The following is a 19206-nucleotide window of genomic DNA, read 5'->3' on the forward strand; positions in this document are numbered from 1 at the left end:
TAGAATACAATCATACGACATGATTTTAGTGCTGAGGGCTCTCTTCGGGTTAAAATTTAATAGGTAGATAGCCTTTTAATTCAACAAGGTACAAAACGGTATTCAAACAAAGTGAGGATTTAACTCTGTAGATAGTTACATTTAGATCAATCGAAAAGTTTCATTTGTATGTTGGAACGCGAAGAATGCGGTCAGGAACTTTGTCGGTTACTATTAAACTGAATTGATTTAGAAGGAAGGTATAGGTACCGGTACGTTAGTTTCCTCATTCAGCGCATATCGCTATCGGCCCACTAGGGTCGATTAATCCTATCAAATACAATCCTCTCAAATGCGACGCCCTGAGCAGAGGTTCGCGTCCAATTCAGCAGGCCGGTTGTCTTAAACTTCGACCTGGGTGAGAGCTTTCAGCGCTCCTCATTTGTCAGGCCAAGTAGTGAATGCTATTGTGGCAAATCTACAAGTGACTTCAAAAAAGACACGTAATTTAACCCAAAATGGAGATTTTCTCTGCCTTGTAAAAGTGTTATCACTTAAAAAATATATAGGGGGTTAGAGACATCGTAACGAATACCGGGGGTGATTTAGACTATGATTCTGAGTTAATATCAAGTGAATTTCTCCGTCGCAAAATTTGTGTTCTTTTAAATAATTTTTAATTCTATATTTTTACGACGGAAAATTCCACTTTATATCAACTCGGAATCATGGTTTGAATCATCTTTCAAAGTTGTTGTTACGATGTTACTAACACCTTATATAATATATAAACATTGAAATAGAAGACTTTTAAGACACGAAGAGAGAATTCCAATGAATACATAAATACCATAATTTCGTTGTATTAGATGTATACTACTGCACATAAGTAGGTCAAGTTATGTGCAGGGAATACTAGGGTAGGGTGGGGTTGAGTAAGGAAGGTAGGTGCTTCTACGTATGAACTGTAGTTTCCTTTAATTAATTATCGAAATATTCATTAAATTCATACTTTTTACTTTCAACAACAAAGAAAAGATTACTCAAACCGCAAGTAATATAAGTTAGGTAAACAATATACGTAGAAGCAAAACAGGAATTTCTGTCTAGTATACCGAGAAATTTTCTTCCTCTTAATGTTTTTTCTTTCTTTTCAGATGCCAATAAGTTTGTGAAATGATCAGATGAAAATGCGAGTGAGTTGAACGTGGAGGAGGCAAAAAATAATGGTGACCGCCAAACTTACCCTGACACTAAGTGTCATTCTGTTCACATGTACACACGCGAAAATAGGTAAGTTATTATGTCTAGTGATTATTTTATAACTATTATCTTTTAAGCAAATCAATGTTTTCAATAAATTAATTAATTATGAAATCATTAATAATTTATGAATTAATTATTTATAAATTAATCAACAATTTTTATTTCAAATATTTTAATTACTTAATCGCAATGAACATTTAGTTTCAGCCCGCAACTTCGTCCGCGTGCGCTTCGGTTATCCCGTGCAGATTTTTTCCATCCCCATAAGAGTTGAATAAAAAACTAACCTACGTTCTTTTCTACGGTTCTTTTGTAGGTGTCACACTGTTTTCGTACTAAATTTCATCTGAGTTATTCGGTTCACCTGTTTTAGCGTGAAAACATAACAGACAGATAGAGTTACTCTCCTATTTATAATACAACTCTCATAAGTATAAAGAACGAAACACCTTAATCAAGTTTCTATTTTTAAAAATAAAATCGTGTAATGGGTTAAGGTTTTTCATTACTTATTCATTTTAATGTTCCAAATTCAAATTTAATTAACCTCGTGTTTTCTCGAACGAAAATCAAAAGAAGTATGAATTGCTAGTAAAGAAGTTGTTTTACTTTTTGTTTTGTGTATCTTTCTTTGTACACTAGATGAAGAGAACAGTCCAGTGTTCAGAAGCAGGCGAACAGGATATTCGTCTGATCAAAAATCTTAGCTGTGTTTTAGCTGCTTGTCTCAAAATTAAAAGTCTTTATTTTGTATGGAACTAATAGCAAGAAATAGCACGGGCTTAGGATAAAAAATAAATACTAGCTTACAGAAAAATGGTGCTAATTTCAGTTCACACCATCTAATTTTTATCAAATTTTTAACCAATTTATTCAAACAATTAAAAACAAAACAAACACATAAATAAAACACCTCCTCCAGTGCGTCACATCGAGGCAAGGTGCCCAACAGGCTGGCAGCATTACCCCTCTGAATCGCCAGACTAATTCTCTGACAGAAATAACTACCAGCCCTAGCATCCCCCGAAGCCCCGATAAGACGCATTGAGAGATCCTTAACAAACAATAACATTTTTATTAAGTTACACCTGCCATTTTCACATAAAAAATATTTGTTTTTTCGCGTCTGCAGGAATGACGGCCCATTTTTAACTATATTTGTAACATACTTATCTAAATAATGATTTATTGGGGCGATGGGCTGATAACTGTCGCTAAGTGGCTGCCGACTATACCCTCTGTATTTGGTATTATAATAACCTATGTATACTACTAACTACGTATATATGGAACACGATGTTTGTATCACCAGGTTCCACAGAAACTAGCGTCGTGGTTAATCATAAATCAGAATCATTTATTAAACGTAATTATCATGGATAAACTTGTTGTTAATGGTTCACGACTTGTGCTGAGTGAAGCCCTTTTTTATTTATTCCAAAAAAGAATAATAATAATAATAATGAATTAAGACCTTTACTAGCACCTTATCATCATCTCGACGCACATCTTTTTGTTTCATTTTTACCATCGTTTCGTGATTTTTTTTAAAGATCTTGAAGAATTTTGAAATTGCCTTGTTCTTGTGTGTGCGCTGATCGGAAGTGCCGTCCGAACCCCGGACTTGCACTAATGAGTTATTAATTAATCTTCAGTGCAGTTTTCACTAACACAGTTGACGCGATTAATACACGGCTGTTATGGCTTACCACCTATCACGTTGGTCTGACAGAAAGCTTGGTAAGGTTAGAGTACTCAGTTCATCTTGAGACGGATATACCTCTGAATACCACAACGCGATATAGTCGTGAGTTTTTGTTGTATGTTATGTATTGTGTGTGGTGTTTTTTTTATATAATAAACAATTTTTATTATATTTCTCTCTCTCTCTATCGCTCTATTTAAGAGCTGCGCTCTTGTCGGTGGAGTAATCGCCATTCTTCTCTTCTTCCCGCCAAAACCTTCACCTCCCGATACGACACGACCTGCACCTTCTCTTTTATTTGTTTCATAAATGTTATCCTAGGTCTTTCCTTCCTCTCTTCCCTTCAATTTTTCCTTCTATAATGTTTGTTATAAATGAATCGTGTCGTATCAGGTGGCCAATCATATTTCCTCTCCGGTTCTCTATAGTCTTCAATATGGTTCTCTTTTCTCCAACTCTTTCCAGCACTTCTTCATTTGACACCATTTCAGTCCAGCTTATACCCTCCATCCTTCGCCAACACCACATCTCAAACGCTTCCAATCTCTCTCTGTCTCTCTGTGTCATAGTCCACGTTTCAGATTCTATTTACCATTCCGTATATATGTGGACGTGACTTAGGTACGTTTTACTCGCAAGCCCATAAGCTCGACTTCAATTGAATAGGAAATTTGGTCGGGCTATAAATTGATATCGCCATAAATGGCCATAAAATGCGGAGATAGAAGGCAGATTGACATAGTTATCCAGTTGTAATGGCATTAGGGAGCCATATTGGACATTCCACGGACATGGGAGAATGTGGAATCCGTAACTGATTTGGTGGTCTGGTTAACTTCATACATACGAACGTATCGTAGACCTTCATACCTATGCGTCTGTGATCCCTAAAGCTGAAAGCATACGTACCAGGATTTAGAATTTTCAGTTACTTGTATAGAGTTATAAATCAGTAGTACAGAATTGATTAGGTCTATTTAAGATTTTTTTATTTATTTAAAATAAATCGTCTTGTATGTCAAACAACGCACACTGGATGAAATTTTTTTTGTAAATAAACAAAATAAAAATCGATCTTATCTGGTTTTGTGACAGCATAGAGCAACACGGACCTCCTCGTGTTGCTCTTTCTGTGATAGTGATTATAATTCCATACAAAACTGAAAATCTGAAACTGGTATTACTTTTATGATGATGCGTCGAGTAGATATATTAAATGTATGACGAAATTGTGGTTTCATTCACGTCCAATATTATACTTACATCGCCAGATTCCGATGCCTCGTACCCGATCCATCGCGTAATGTAAAAAGGCCTGTTGTATTATTATTTATGCAACGACTACTAACTTACATCACTAAATAGTAACCGGGACCAACACACAACCGCTTAACGTGCTTTCCGAAGCACGGATCATTTTAATTTCGGACGATCAGTTGATCAGTCAGTAATGTCCTAATGAAATTAGTGATTTTTGTGATATATCCGCACCGGGATTTGAACACAGAACCTCCGTATCGTGAGCCCAACGCTCAAACCACTGAACTACAGAGGCCGTCTTCAATTCATCATGTCTAACATGTATTTTGTTAAAAAATATTATCCTGTACTTATACGATACATAGCTAGCTCTGTTTCGTGGTAGATAATTTAACTCTCTTATCACACATTTCCCTCTGTTGAAGGGTGAAGCTTGATTGATGACCTCAGCTTAATACCACTCCTGAAACAACAGTACTGCCCTATTTTACGACCACAGGGAATAAACAACAAACTCACATGAAGCTACAATATCTCATATACACAATTAAGCAAGCAATTATCTTATATGAGCTTTATAGTACATAGTTATATTGAGCTATAAATCCCCCGGGGCACTTACCTACATTTTTGCGAAGCAAAAAGTAAGGTGTAATAGATACTTTTCTTAACACTAAACCAGAGGAGCCCAGTTCGATTCCTAATCTGGGTCTATTTACGAATAAATGTTATAAATTTACGAACCTTTCTAAAAAAATCAAGACCACACTGGTTTCTCTCGTGTGGGTGAGTTAAATAACCAACCTCATCAATTCTTGGTATCAGAGTTATTATCAAGACACCAAAGGCCCCTGAGGTGGCTCATGTAACGACCACATACTTAAATAAGAAATAGCCGGGACCAACGTGTTCGCAAGCACGGATCTTACACTATACTTTTTGGATGGTAGTTTCCTGGTGGTGGGGATTTCAGGTGATTTCAGAGGGCAGCAGTAACTGTCAGTACTATTCAGAGGCGGAGGACAGGAGTCCTAGTACGGGTTTGTAATAGACTACTCTGGGCGCCATCTTACTTGCGTCAGACAGACTACTGCGGGGCGGAAGGCAAGAAGGAAACCGCTGCCCTATTTTTACCTAAAAAAGTAGCATGGAAAATGCTGCACCGAAAAGAGCGTGGCTCTTAAATTGATGGTCATGAGGCAATTTCCTAACCAAACCAGGGACAAATTCACAAAATGATTTTTCTCCCTCCAAAATTCTGGGTCTCCGGATTGTAAGCCCAACGCTCAACCTCTGGACCATGGAGGTCACGCTGATGATATATGCACACAAGCATTTTTTAAATCCGTTTAGAAGCTGAATTTCTCGGTTGAATTCTATTTAAGTTCCGCTTTCAGTTGGAATATCGAACAGAATGGAATTAATCAGTTTGAACGAGATTAGGTCATCCAAAGCTTGCTTCAGAATTTGGAACTAATTCTGTTTAGATTTAGGTAGTTTTTTTACATTAGATTTATCTACTTTATAGGGTGTTAGTCACATCGTAACGAAAATGTTTCTGAGCTAATATCAAATGGAATTTTCCGTCGCAAAATTCATGTATTTTTTGTGTTTTTATTTTAATTATCTCAATTATACTTTTGCGATTGAAAATTCCACTTGATATTAACTCAGAATAATGAGCTGAATCATCCCCCTCAGTATTTTTACGATGTCACTTACACCCTGTACAAACACATACAAATAGATAGGGTGTTAGTGACATCGTAACGAAAATGTTTCTGAGCTAATATCAAATGGAATTTTCCGTCGCAAAATTCATGTATTTTTTGTGTTTTTATTTTAATTAAGTATTCTCAATTATACTTTTGCGATTGAAAATTCCACTTGATATTAACACGGAATAATGAGCTAAATCATCTCCCTCAGTATTTTTACGATGTCACTTACACCCTGTACAAACACATACAAATAGATAGGGTGTTAGTGACATCGTAAAAAATACTGAGGGGGATGATTCAGACCATGATTCTGAGATATCACTAACATCCTGTATAATATATTATAATAATATTATATTAGATTAACTCACGCTCGTTATTCCTAATGCAGACAGAGTCACAAGTAATCAAACACAATGAAGATAAAAACTAGAAGCTCAAATGTAGGCGGCAGCACAGTTCCCCATACTATTTGAGAAAACAAACATATATTGTTTTGGTTATATTTTTACACTATAACACATTGCGCAGCATTTAACTGCGAAATCAAAGTGTTACATTTACTTATTCCCTAAAGATCTGAAAGAAGAAAACATATATTATTTTCAATCAAAGCTGCCTTTTTCCAACTGCCTGCTTTTCTTTTTCGTTACTCCTCCTTCAGACGGGATTCCACGTTGCTCAACATTCTATAGCAATTTATAACGAAGTTTAGCTATACAGTATGGATAATTGTCAAAATGTAGAAACACTCAACAGTGCTGCCGCCTACATTAGAGCAATAGATAGTATTATCCTTTATTCTATGCCTGTGTATTTGTTATATGTTATGAATAAGCAGCATTATGCTATGTTCTAAATTTTCTAGTTCTCTCATGCCATAAATAAAATAAAGACAATAGACAATGTAGCATTCCAGTGTATGTAGAGAATTGTTTATACGGAAGAAGTACATAATTTAATATTTGCCGAAATAATTGAAAGCATTGTCTTTGCGAGCCGTAATAAATGTTAAACAGGGCTTTATAATATAACTTATACGGGTAAGGGTCCCGTAATAAATGAGGACAATTTAATCCGGCGAACAAATCTCTTGTCTAATTTATTTCTTTAGGCGACTCGAGACTGTTAACTTTTCTCACGCTCCTACACATCCAAATAAGCCTTTGCAAACTTTACAAGATTATAAAACAAGAGGGATTAGGTATTACGTGGTACGTGACACGCAGGGACTGTTAGAGAAAAAATACCTAAGGGCCACCACACACACATACACTACGACACTTCTACACCCTCACACCTCCATACCTCACTACAACACTATGGCGGTGCAACCACAGTCGCGCCACCGATGGAATGTATGTAGTTGACACTGGGTTACGAAGTAATTATAACCTAATCGTTGACCTAGTGGCTTGTTGGTTGCGCAACCAGCTTAAAGAAATTTACGCCACCAAAATGGCGTGTATTTCCGTGGTGTGAATTCACCTTAGAAATAAATGTAAAAAATTCGCCACCGAAATCACGTGTATTTCAGTAGGGTAAATTCGCTTGTGTCATCAATGCTATAGCTAGGTATTAACACAATAATTATTATGTGTGTAATAATGTTTGGACAGGCCTCTTCGTCTCTAAGATCGGGATCATTAATTTATTACGGATTTTGCATGGACTGACTCTAAAGTTGATAATTTCGAACAATTAGTTGCTATGCGAGAAATATGTCCTTTTATAATATTATTATTTTTTATGCCTTTTAACTAATTTTGTTTTAACTGGCTCAAGTATAATCATTCAGGACGTGAATATTGAGTAATCCAATTTTATTTTTTTATATTTTTCATTGCATTTACCTATAAATTTACCTAATAACGCAAGCTAACCCGTAAAATGTAAACGTCTATATAAATTATTCTTTTCCGATAGCCATAGCATAACATCATAGAAGGAAAAATTCAAGGGAAGAGAGGAAGAGGTAGACCTAGGAAAACATTTATGAAAAAAATAAAAGAGAAGGTGCAGGTCGTGTCGTATCAGGAGGTGAAGGATTTGGCAGGATGAAGAGAGGAATGGCGATTACTCCACTGACAAGAGCGCAGCTCTTAAATAAGAGAGAGAGAGAGAGAGAGAGAGAGAGCCTTAGCATAGCGTTAACGAAAGATAAAATATTTTGACTCATCTAATAAAAAGCGCTGTCATTCCTTATCAATGTCTTGGTTTTATCCCTTTTAAAGTAACTTTTTGTAATGCATCAGCTTTTTCAAAACCTACTACAAAAGCAAGAGACGGCTTGTAATTCCTACTTTTCCTTGTTTCAGGTTATTTCTGGCACATCACGGACTTCCACTACGACCCTCAGTACACATCACAAGGCGACACTAGAAGACGTAGGTACAAAAACTGTTCAACAAATACTCTAGTCAACTTATGATTTACAATGTCAGATGACACTGTTTCATCTTTTTGTACATCACCATCTTCTACTTTCTTCGGTGGCGCAAATTCACCTGAGATATCATTGAAAAAAAAAACGCCACCGAAATCACGTGCATTCCGGTAGTGTAAATTAACTCGTGTCATCATTGTTATAGTTAAGCTTCTTTAGGATTTGAATGCCCTAAGTTCTTTTAATATTCAATCCACATTATTTAGTGATTTTAACAAGCTAGAAAATTCTGATAAAGAGTACCAATTTTAAAGGAATCTGCTTCAGTAGGTAGCAAGATTTGTTCATGCATTGCTAAATAATGGTCCTAGAGCGACTATCCGGAATGTTTGTAGCCAGACTGACAGCGCGGATGTAGACAAATGATACGGAGATTTGTTTCGTGTGAAACCCAAATCGGTGTCTAGTCTCCTCGGTAAAGTGGTACTAGTAAAATATGGTTTTTTTAAGAGGCAAACGCTAGAAGAATGTTTAGGAAAATAAATATTTTTAGTTCTCAGTAGTTTTAATGTCTGAGAGAAACGAAAAAATGTTTTCCTCTTTTACCGTTGCAAAAATAATTCATTTTTCCGCATTATGCAGCTGCATTATTCTCTAAAAGCAACTTTAGCCGCTCTGTCTGTGTGTGAGAGTGGTCCAGAAGGCACATTGAGGTGAACTAGTCAACAAAACCTGGTAAATATCAAACTATTCAACTGACGTTTATTATCGTAGTCCGCAATATGGCCAAATGCCAAAAGGCGCAAGTGCATACGTATCGTGTTGACGAGCTTGTACTTTTGGTTACGGTTGATGAGGTACTCCACCTCACAACCCACACGATAGAAGAAGATCACCTCATCTATACCATTTTCGGCCTACACATTAGAGAATAGCACAGTTGATGTCAAGAATCTTATAACAGAATGTCGTCGAGTAGACGAGCGTGGCAGCTCTGGTCACCACCGCGCGCTGGGTCGCCTCGGGGACTACTCATGCGACTCGCCGCTCGCTCTCGTGGAATCTGCCGCAAGGTACATGCGTACGCGACACACAGACAACGTTGAGTTCGTGCTCTGGACAGGGTAAGCGATCATTTTATAAAAGAATTACAGTGTCAATTCATTGACTTCGTCTTAAGTCTTTTAAGACACGTTTACCTTATCTATAATTTGTTGCATGTAAACTCTACTTGCTCTTGCCTATCCAATCTTCTCTTACCTTCCACCTTCCCTTCTGTGATATTCTGATGAGGTGAAGTAGAATAACATTACAAGAAATCTGACCGTATTCTAGTGACATCGTCTCCAGCCAATACAATGAGAATGAGAAGTACCAGGCAATCAGAAACATAACGGAGCTGCTCCGAGGCACGTTTAGCTCGCACTTCGTGTTCCCAGTGCTAGGAGACACGGACCCTGCGCCGTCACAGAGGCTTACAAGCCTATGGATGAAGTGGTTGCCTTTAGAAGCGCTACATACGTTTGAAAATGGTAAAGTATTTGGTTTCTTTAGCAATTCATTAATAAAAATATGACAAACCGGAGTGGTCGGACTTCCCCCGGTCTTTCCACACTGACAAAATTGTTCATTTGAGTTTGACCAATATTTGAAAAGACCTATAAAAAAATCACTTCTAGACTGATTGCACGAGATAATTCGGAAAACAAGCAATTAAGTAAATAGATAATCAAATAATAAAGTTGCTCTGAAACTTTTTTATCTTCTGTTAGTAGTGAAACTTGACCCAGAGTCATCTGATTCTGTTCAGAACAGTATTTTTTGTGTGATTTGTCAAATTGAACTTTTGGCATTAGGTAAGTATTTTACGAATTTCCGTAGGTGGCTACTACACAATAGAGCAAACTCAGAGCAAGTTGAGGATAGTGGTGCTGAACACGAACCTGTTTGGTGCGCGGGAGTCAAGTAGCGCGCCTGCGCACACGCAGTGGGAGTGGCTCGACGAGGTGCTTGACAAAGCTGCCGCCAATAAGGAAATGGTAAAAAAAACATAATCGAAAATTCAAGGACGAACCGACATTAAGAATAAAAAGACATACGGACGAGCTGATAAGCAGCATGGATAACTATTTCTTATTATTAAAAAAGGGACTACTTCTATTTTTGATTATCTTCTTTGATTTCTTAGTCGAATTATACGTATGACATTATTATACCAAAGATTGTTTTCACCCCTGACAAATCCAATTTAGAATAATGTAGTTACAACAATTTTGACGAATCTTATGTGCTTCTAGCAATGAGATTAACTTTAGTAACATATTGTACGTTAATGGCTTATGGCGACGGGTTCTAAATGTACTAGTGATGGTTCAATAGATACTGTGAGATAGAAAAGAATCGATCGACCTAATCGCGACTGATACATCACTGTGCGTCACAATATTGGCCTTCGTACTTAAATAGATCTAATTCTTACCGCGCAGTGAAGCTATTGCAAAATGTTATCTCTATTAGAATATAATCACTATTGTACTGAACTAGTTCTTCTATTTAATAGCACTTCTATTAAATCTAAATCAATTTCGATCCAAATCTGGAAAACTATCAGAAACAATTGAATTACAGCAGTAATAGCCCGGGCATATTGTCTGTTCGTGTATTTGACGCTGGTAAGTCTGCTAACGGAACAACGCACGGAAGTCCGCCGCTGCCTTAATAAATTACAGATTAGAAACTCGTTAATCTAATAGCCCGAGAATAGCAAAGCAAGTAATACTTAGACAATCAGCGTCCGAGAAGTTGGTTGATAGGGTTTGCCTAATCGATTTTTTGGAGTAAGTATATTTGATTTTAAGAAGTAAAACATTTTTGCTTTCTTTCTTTGATCTTACTCTAAAGAAAAAAGTTTTTCAAAGCAAATTCATGCATGAACCACTTAATCTCTTCAAGGGCGATTATTCAAATCACCCCACAAAGATGTTTTTGCTGAAAAAAATTGGCGATAATATATGCTGCAGTTTGATTGTTTTGTTTCTATTTAGATTCTACGTATATAACTAGATAACACACAATGATGTTGTTATGAATAGTCATGTTGAGTGTGCATACACATAGTGCCGTAGTGCGTACCTAGTTACAAGCTACTTAGCGGTTATATACAGGGTGTAAGTGACATCGTAACGAAAACTTTGAAGGATGATTCAGACCATGATTCTGAGTTGATATCAAGTGGAATTTTCCGCCGCAAAAGTATGGAACTGAAAGTATTTTTCATGAATTTCCAACAGGATATTCCACATGATATCAACTCATGGTCTGAATCTTCTCCCTCAGTATTCGTTACGGTGTCACTGACACCCGTAAGTACTTGTATGGCTACCGGTACGTACTTATAGTATGTTATTGCTAAGAAGATTACAACTACGTGCTTTGGATCCTTGATAGTAAAATAAAACTAGCGGAATATAACTATATCGATGTCTATTAGTTCCAAAATTTTCAATTTTTAAATATAAGATTATAAATCGCAAGCGAGCGCGAGCCAGGCGCAGAGAGTAGTTTTTTTTGTCAGTGTTGCCAACAAGACGAGAGCGGCGAGCGACGAATGAACGGCGATGCGCGGCCCCCCCGCGACCCCTCTAGTGAGGTGCTTAGACACTACGCACTACGCCAACGAGTATCTTGCCTAGTTATTTCGCACGGGTTGAATAGAGTATTCAATTCCTTTAGGGACACGATGTTTAATTCATAAAGTAAGAACTTTAGCTAAGGTTACTGTCAGACCAAATTTTCATTGAACAATCATTTATAGCTCATACAAATGGTCCTTTCTGTTCTCAGGTGTACATAGTAGGTCACGCAGCGCCAGGGTTCGCACCGCGCACGGCGCAGGTGTGGTACTCAGCGGACGCGAACGCGCAATATCTGCGCACAGTGCGCAAACATGCACGCATTATCGCCGGACAGTTCTTCGGCCATCTGCACGCAGATACCTTCCGTATTTTCTATGATAATGGTACATAAATAAAAAGCATTAAAAATAATAAAAAATATATTTGAGTGAATCTATGTCACCGAAAGTACAGATAATTTCGGTGGCATATATGTGTGTATCATTCCGCATGATTTCATAAAAACAGTTAATTCTGATAGCCAGCGCAAAGGATTTCGAAGAATTCTGATGTGCTTTATGCGCAATTTGTCATTAAACCGTACAAACAATAATTTACGCCACCGGCACCGGAAGTACACCATAATTTCGGTGGCGTAACCACCCATATATTTTAATTTTTACGATATGCTGTTGATAATTATATTCTACTTTATTGAATTTATTTTAGGTTTTGTATGATTGATGAACATATTTTTTTTTTTATATAGATCTGCCAGTATCCTGGGCGTTATTAGCTCCTTCAGTCAGTCCTCATCGAAGCCCATATGGTTCATCCAACCCAGGCTTGAGGCTGTTCAAGTTTGACATTAATACTGGAAAGGTAAGATTCCATGGTGAATGATTTCTTCAAGGTACACGTTAATTGTTTATTTCTCTAGTAAGCTTTTTTTGTAAGGTTATTTATTTATTAGAATAAAAAAAATTGTTAGGTACTTACACTTGTAAGTACGCTACAAGCGCACGCTATGTACTTACATAGCGTGTTAGTGTTAGACACCGTACCGAATCCGGAAAGGGACTCATGATTCTGAGTTTATCATGAAGTGGAATTTTCAACTTCCATTCCATTTCCATATTTTTTCATTTTCCATTTTTGGGTATTGATAGTCGATTGATAGTTTTCATGTGATTAATAAAGTCTACCAGATAATATAAAAGGTATGTTTATCTTAATTAAGTTACCAACTTAAGTTGCGTATATTTAAAACTGTTGAAGGGAAGATGTTCCCATTGTAAAGTTGTAAAGTAGAAATCAGAAGTTGGGTCTTGTAGGCGAGTAAATATTTGTAGCTTCACTTACTATTGCCCAAAAAATCTAGTCAATTTGTAAGTCTAGTCAATTCGGAAGTGTGTGTTTGTGTCAATTTGTGTGTTTTGTTTTTGTAAGTCGCTTCAGAGCGCTTTACCTCCACAAACGCTCCTGAGATTTAAAATGAAGGAATCTCTCATCTTTACCGAACAAAGGATACGACGAAGTTACAGTATGTCTATTCTTTTTTGACATCAAACAAACAGTATAGTGCTAACAATCCATTTTGCAATTATCAAGGACTTCTAAATAAAAAATATATTCCTTAAAGAGTCGTAAACAAAAACACTTGTCTATACCTGCTGGGAAATAGAGTAGTTTTCAACTACTTAGTCAAATCAGTACTTTTACTTAACGTAATACACGAAATTACTATGGAATTATGGAACCTGTGACATTGTAGAAAAACGTGACGAAATGTCGCTTGTCGCACTTATTATTACATTTTTCTTTATTATGACTTAAGTAGAAAAAAGAAAGCGTTTTTTGTCACCTTTAGATCTGCCTTTAATTTTATATTTTATTTTTGACCTAGGAAACTACCCAAATCTAAGAATTTTATTAATAAAAACGCCGATGCTTTGATTCTTTACTTATCACAAGTTATGCCGACCCGATTTTTTCCCACAAAAATAAAAACGGAATCCTTCATCGTCGTCATTTCTTATATTGTTGTTTTAGGGTAACTTGTTCCTACCAATGACCCACATTTTTTATTTGACCTTTTTTGTCGATGTATGTATTTGAAGAGCATTGGTAAAATATTTTAACATAAATAATATTAATTCTTCCATTTTTTGAGTAGGTTATTCAAATCAAATCAAATCAAATGTACTAAGCGCAATATTGGTGCTAATTCCTGTAAATACCATCTAATTTTATTTTAGATTATAACTGTCATTTTCTTATCCGCCGAAAAGGAAAGGGACGGGTAATCGACAAGCATAAAATTTATGGAACACACGTCAATTTTAAGCACAAATCTAAAACAACCGTCTAAAAATTCGCCCGGGTTATTCATTTATTTACTCATTCTTCCTAAAATTAAGAGCTGTCAATCATCCGTCCCTTTCCTTTTCGGCGGATAAGAAAATGACAGGTATAACTTAAAGTAAAATTAAGAGATGTCTGCAGGAATCGGGGCCAATGTTTGTTATTTTTATTCGTTGTAATTGACTTATAAGTAGATACATAAACTGACACACGCAAATCCTAATGGAATTATTATTAATAAGCACTAAAATAGTACATAGCTTAGTATTATTTTTAGGTGTAGGTTATACCATAAGTATAATTAAATGACAACTTTCTGCTAATGGAGATCCTTGTTAAGTACATTATATTACAGTATTTTTTAGAAGGCATTCCTATATGAGTATTTACTACCGTGACATATTTGGGCAAAATTACAAATGAACAGTACTAAGCAAAAACACCGTTATGACAGAAAGCACCAAGTTAAAACACACAATAGAATGTGTGGTAGTGTTATTTTAATGAACCATACAGGCAGTGTTTGCTTCCTGATAACAGGTATTAGACTACACCCAGTATTACATGGAATTAGTGAGCGCGAACCGCGCGGTCGGCGCGGGCGGTTCGGTCGGCGTGGAGTGGGCGCCGACTTACAACCTGACGCAGCACTACGGCCTCCCCGACGTGTCGGCCTACTCGCTGCACAGCCTCGCCGACAAGCTGCGCTTCGGGATGCCGCACGAGACACTCACATTCAACAAGTATGGATAAAATATAACTTACAGTACTCAACTATTAGATTAGATTGATAATTTAACAAATGCCGTCGACTATTTGACCTGTTGAACACTGCAATGTATTGATTGTAGCACTGGCTACGTCGTAGCAGTTGCTACGTGCAAAGTATACTAAGCGTAGCATCAAAATTAATATTATTTTTTAAAGTATCCGTTTCATTATGCTACGCGTTTCAAAATATTTACCAATGGTTTTTTTCTCACGTTAAGCTATTCTTCTAGGTACTTGCAAGCGTACAAGGTTAACTATGAGACCACGGAGTCGTGTGACGGCGCATGCGCGCACCAACACTTCTGCGCGATCACGTGTCTGGAGCACGCGGCGTACCGGCAGTGCGTCGAGGCGGCCGCCAGCGCGCTCGCCGCTGCCAGCAACCACGCTCCGCTCGTCGCTCCGCTTGTCACCCTGATCATTTACATGTTACATGTTCCGTTACTTTTTAATTTTAGAATATTTTGGACAGTTTAACATATAAGTACATTATTATATTACATAATTATCGTAGCCTTATAGTAGTAACCACGTAACTTTTTCAAAAATCAAATTCCGATGTCGAATTCTTTCAATTAAGTAATTGCATTCCAGATAAAAGTTGAGACCACATATTTTACGTGAATCAAAATTAGCGGGTCTATTGAGAGGTTTTGTTAACAAAAATTATTTCTGAATGTGATTTTTCAAAATGATGTGGTTTTCACTGGGCGACGATACTGGTTCTATGATTTGATTAATAGTTTGTCGGAAGCCGTAATGTAAAGTGTACAGGGGGGTTAAAAAGGCCACATCGAAGCAATTCATCTAAAAAGGCAATACTGCAATTTGACATTTGCACATATAAAAGTAACTGCGCAATGCAATCAAATAGCAATATAGCTTTCTTAGATGAATTGCTTCAAAGCAATTTATCTAAAAAGGCAATACTGCAATTTGACATTTGGGCATATAAAAGTAACTGCGCGATGCAATCAAATAGCAATATAGCTTTCTTAGATGAATTGCTTCGATGTAACCACTTTAACCTCCCAGTTCTCTGTATTTTAATGATCACACCAATAATAACCTATTAAAAAAAAATCTACTTACATTTGTAGTTTTGGTAAGATCTATATCATCAGTTGTAAATATTACTTATTTTCTGTAAATAAAAAGTAAGTAAGAATAAAACCTAGTAAGAAACTCAAAGTTCACTTCTGTCTTCATATTTCATACAAAAATTACGTCCTTAATGTGTTGGTGTAATATAAAGAGTTTGCCAGATGTCTTGAAGGAGTTGTAACATTTTATTTGTTGGTAGAGAATATGAACAAAATAATATCGATACAATACCTGGCAAAAACTAAGTTCCATCAAGCTTTGAAAAAGAGATTATCCACTTGGATAATCTTTTTACCCTTGTAAATCTACCATCATGTATACAGGACTATCACAGCTACGTGTAACAGAAGAGGCGCTCCACATAGACAAATTTATCAGATTATCTCATTCCGATTTTTTTTTTCTTTTTTCGGTCGGTAGGCCGATGTTCGATTTAACATTTTATTTGTTGGTAGAGAATATGAACAAAATAATATTATGTATGCCGTGACTGTCACTTACTATTTGCAACTGACTGTAACTTTGCCTACCCCATTGTGATATAGATATATTATGTTAACGAAAATAATAAAATTATTATCGATTTCTATCTATCTACTTAGCCTGTATCCACCTATTGCTGGGTATACGCCTCCTCTCTTTCACGCCATCCTTTCCGGTCCTGTGTAAGTCTCATCCATTGCTTTCCTCTTTTCCATTGTATACCTCACAATATCATCCGACCACCGGGCTGGTGGTCTGCCTCGATACCATCCCTTGGCCACCATTCAGTAACAGCCTTAGTCCATCTGTTGTCTTCCCGTCTTGCAAAGTGTCCTGCCCATCTCCACCTAAGCCTAGCGAGTCGTATACCTACATCTTCGACTTTAGTGCGTTGCCGAATTTTGACGTTTGGTATACCTACTATCTGATTCTATTGTGTCACCGAAATTAAGTGTAACTTTTGGTGGCTTAATCTTTCGAACGCCAGAACGCGGATCTCGACCAGACACAATGTAAAATCTATTGTGTCTGGTATCTCGGCATATGAGAGGTTAAACCAATAACTCAACCAAACCTAATAACCTAACAATAATGTAACATTTGCAATGAAAGTGGGATTTTAGAATTGTTTATTAAATGATACTATGGACATTTGAGCTTTTTTTTTCAAACCCGATTGCGCGGGAACGCGATAGCTGAAAATCAGAAAAAATAGAACCATGCAACCGGTAACGGTAACGGAAATGGGAAGCACTAAACTCTAGTCTTCTGGGTATGGACTGTTATTGTTAGCATTGTACTGACGTCCCGGGGATCCTGGGTTCGAATTCCAGAGGGGACATATCACAAAAAATACTTCTTGGCCCCTAATTTGGTTAGAACGTTACAGACTGATCACACGATTATCCGAAAGTAAGATGACCCGCGATTCGGAAGGCACGCTAAGCCGTCGGTTCCTGTTACTAAGTACAAAGTCGTTAGATGATCAATAATAACCCTGACACCAGGGTTTCTGAGGTTGGTAATCCACGTCACAATAAAAAAGATCATAAACTTATATTTAAGATCCTTAATTTAGATAGATTTAACTTGCATCAACTTTTCATACAAAGTCTTAAGTGACAGTCAGCAAATCGCCCTTGTAACTAGTCCAATTTAAAGAAAGAAAAAAAAATTAAAGAACGCCACACAATAATACAACACAAGGTCGCGATCCTTCTGTAATTTTTACGACATATAAGCAGCAGAAAGTTTTATATCGCTCCCAACCAGTTTAGAAAAATAAAAAAACGCGTTAAAATAACTTACGTGACACACATTCCAGAGCATTTGATGACTCGAATACTTAAATAACTAGATGAAAACAAACCCATCTCCAAATAGAGGCAACAAGCGAAGCGAGCGAGCTTGTTACTTCAAGAGATCGAAGATCGAGTTTCGTGCTTAGCATAAATTAGCATTATAACTCGGTTAAGTTATTATACGTGTTGTGTTTGCCTTTGTACTTACGTTTTATTTTGATACAGAGACTAGGTATAATACACACAGTATACTTAAACTCACGCCCGTTATCTCTAATAGGGTGAATCATAATACTTAATAAATTGGTAAGAATTATTACACGTTAAATATTAATTTTAAAAAAAATCGTAGTTATTAGGTAACTTATAATACCTCGCCGATGATCGAGACCTGTGGAAGAAGCGTGTGCTCGATGGACGCGACACTCATGACCACACCTGGTTTGAGACACTGGCGAGCAGGAGAATGAAACGCCATCGAACCGACAACAATCCACCAGTTGGAGGCTTCTCCTGCAAAGTGTGCTGTAGAGTTTGCCGCTCTAGGATTGGCTTGCACAGCCATGAAAGAAAGTGCATTTCTTCCAGGCAATGACGTCATAAATCGTCTGAAACACACGTATAAGGCGAATGATATACTTATCTATTAATACAAGGTGTCAGTGACATCGAAACGAGAACTGAGAGATGATTCAGACCATGATTCTGAGTACATAACAAGTGTAATTTCCGTCGCAAAGCAGAAAATAAATCAAAGACACTACCATTCCGCTTGATATCAACTCAGATCTGAATCATCCCCCTCAGTATTCGTTACGGTGTCACTAACACCCATACGTACTCGTATGGGGTGTAAGTGACATCGTAACGAATAGTGAGAGGTTAATTATTTTAAGTTAATATCAAGTATATTTATTTTACTAAAACCCTGTATTTTTTAAATTCATAATCTAGTCATAATCCTATATTTGAGTATTCATTAGCCTGTTACGTAATCAACCCATGACGACGAAGAAAGTCGGATTATAAGTACTTACTTTTGCATCCACGGGGAACGTAAATCACCGCCTAACAGCGCTTCCGTAAGTTTTTGCTACCTTCTGTCTGCTAGTTGTATGCAAGACATATTTCATAATCTCCCTTTTCGTTACGTTTGTAACGGCCTCAGTGGTCCAGTGGTTGAGCGTTAGACTCACGATCTAGAGGTCTCGGGGTTCGAATCCCGGTGGAGAAATATCACAAAAAATACTTT

General features: G+C 37.0%; 1 protein-coding gene across 1 annotated transcript; it reads left to right on the top strand.

Annotated features, from left to right (window-relative positions):
• Nucleotides 1-1205: 1205 nt before the first annotated feature.
• Nucleotides 1206-16514, top strand: LOC126369824 (acid sphingomyelinase-like phosphodiesterase 3b). The gene is made up of 10 exons (XM_050014388.1): nucleotides 1206-1272; nucleotides 8250-8318; nucleotides 9282-9441; nucleotides 9653-9849; nucleotides 10199-10356; nucleotides 12161-12335; nucleotides 12701-12813; nucleotides 14836-15038; nucleotides 15297-15474; nucleotides 16494-16514. The coding sequence occupies exons 1-10, from the start codon at nucleotides 1206-1208 to the stop codon at nucleotides 16512-16514; spliced, it is 1341 nt and encodes a 446-aa protein (XP_049870345.1).
• Nucleotides 16515-19206: the final 2692 nt, after the last annotated feature.

This window comes from Pectinophora gossypiella, chromosome 9, assembly GCF_024362695.1.
Source record: "Pectinophora gossypiella chromosome 9, ilPecGoss1.1, whole genome shotgun sequence".
Classification (NCBI taxonomy): domain Eukaryota; kingdom Metazoa; phylum Arthropoda; class Insecta; order Lepidoptera; family Gelechiidae; genus Pectinophora; species Pectinophora gossypiella.